The sequence below is a fragment of the Eulemur rufifrons genome, chromosome 6, assembly GCF_041146395.1.
Source record: "Eulemur rufifrons isolate Redbay chromosome 6, OSU_ERuf_1, whole genome shotgun sequence".
Taxonomy (NCBI): Eukaryota; Metazoa; Chordata; class Mammalia; order Primates; family Lemuridae; genus Eulemur; species Eulemur rufifrons.
This window is the reverse complement of record NC_090988.1, coordinates 55,606,307-55,608,402: the sequence shown is the minus strand read 5'-3', so window position 1 is coordinate 55,608,402 and position 2,096 is coordinate 55,606,307. Positions and strand designations below refer to the sequence as shown.

Genomic DNA, 2,096 nt, shown 5'->3' with positions numbered 1-2,096 from the left:
CCAGATACTGGCTTACTAACACCATTGAAAATGTTCTCAGAATATCAGAAATATTTCATTTGCATTCTTGCTAGAAATTGAAAATATATACAAAGTTACCCTTTACAGAGTCATCTGACAATTCCTAATGTACTAGGTAAACCAGTGCAGCTGCACAGATCTCAAAGGCATTATTGAGGTTGGCTAGAATGCTCAAGGTCTGAACAGAGGTTGTGTTTTCATGAACCCAGGTTGGTGTGGCCAAAGAGCCAGCGCATCAGCAAACTCCATATTCTCTCCCGCATTTGTGTGAACCTCATGCCATAGATGATGGGGTTTAAGGTGGGTGGGATGACCAGATATAAATCAGCTAACAGCACCTGGGTGTGCAAGGGCACTACATCCTGCCCTAGCCAGGCTACATAGATGGATGCCATCCCAGGTAGATAGAACAGAGCCATAACTCCCACATGGGAGCCACATGTGCTTAATGCTTTCAGCTGAGCATTCCTTGAGGAGAGACCAAATACTGCCCTGAGAATCAAAATATAGGAGGCAGCAATGAAGACCACATCTGAGCCCACAATAATGGAAGAACCAACCAGACTGTAGAGACTGCTGGGCGTGGGGTCAGCACATGCTAACTTGGCCACAGCCATGTGTTCACAGTAGGAGTGGAGGACCACATTGGAGCCACAGAAAGGTAGATGGCTCACCATCCAACTCAGTGGTGTCATGAATGTCACAACTCTGATGGTGATGGTCACACTCATTCCCAGAGTCACTTGGGGTGTGAGAATTATTCTGTAGTGTAAGGGTTTGCAAATGGCTACATAGCGATCAAAAGCCATGGCCAGCAGCAGACCAGTCTCCATAGCTGTGGCTGCATGGACAAAATACATCTGAGTGAAACAAGCATTAAAGCTGATGGAACTGTCTCCTGAGCATAAGATGCTCACCATCTTGGGCACCACAGATGAGGCCATAATAATGTCCACAGCAGCCAGAACACACAGGAAGCGATACATGGGCTCTTGTAGAGTGGAATCCATCCAGATTACAGTCATGATGAGGGTGTTTCCTATCAGGGCTATGGTGTACATGGCACTCAGTGAGATAGCCAGCCAGAGATGGGAAGACTGCAGTCCTGGAATACCTGTGAGGAAGAATGTGGCAGGGGTGTCCATTGTGTGGTTGTAAGTTGGCCTCAGCATCACAAATGAGACTCCTTTCCTGTTAATATATAAGGTAATGTAAGAGAAAGTTTCGGTCCTATAATATTTGTTCCCATCTGTGGTGTTGGGAAAGCCTAAGGATAGTCTTATCCCATTGGTATTCTCCAGGTCAGAAAACTGCCTGCTCCACATTCCATCCTTAGTGTTCTTTGCCTTACTAATTCCATTCATTGTTCAAGGATCAGTTTATGGTTTAACTCCCTTAGAATGTTTTCTCTGCTTTCTCTCCTCCCCCACCCATGCCAAGTCTAACTTAGTTACCTTTTTTCTGAGCTTAGATGGACTCTCCCATACTGAGCTCTGAGGGACTAAATTGACAATTCTAATACTCTGCCTATGACTTTATTGAGTGTACTCAAGTATATGTCTCTTGTTCATAACTGTATACCAAGTTTGTGATCTGTAGCTATGGTACACAAGTCTACTAAAAGAAGATATGTATATTTATTATAGTAAATAATTTCTACTGAGTGAATATAAATTAGAGGAAAAATTTTTCTCTTATCTCTGTATGCTCAGTAGCTAATACTTAAACGTTAAATGAAACAAGAACTTTTTGAGGTCAAACGTCACATTTTTGTATCCTTCATATCCCTGGAAAATGTTGTTGGAGTACAAGATTACCACTTTCCATAAGAGATAATAAACTGGCTGGAAATATTTATAATCCCTTCATTCTCTAAAATTCAGCATAGAGTTACTATTGAGCTAGGTTTAATTAATAAATTAAATAACTACAAAAAGAATCTGGGGTTACCTTGGAGATGAATTCTGCTCTACCTACACCTTTTAAATTTCTCATCTGGGGCCTGGTGCCTCCCTGAATCATTGGATAGACGAGATTGATAGAGTTCTGTGCTCAGGATCCCATGTGCTACAGTA

The 2,096-nt window shown here is 42.3% G+C and overlaps 1 protein-coding gene across 1 annotated transcript; it reads right to left on the bottom strand.

Annotated features, from left to right (window-relative positions):
- Nucleotides 1–218: 218 nt before the first annotated feature.
- On the bottom strand, nt 219–1,260 carry LOC138384056 (olfactory receptor 52I2-like). The gene has a single exon (XM_069469324.1). It carries the CDS (start codon nt 1,191–1,193, stop codon nt 219–221), a length of 975 nt encoding a protein of 324 aa, XP_069325425.1. The 5' UTR covers nt 1,194–1,260.
- Between the last annotated feature and the right edge of the window lie 836 nt (nt 1,261–2,096).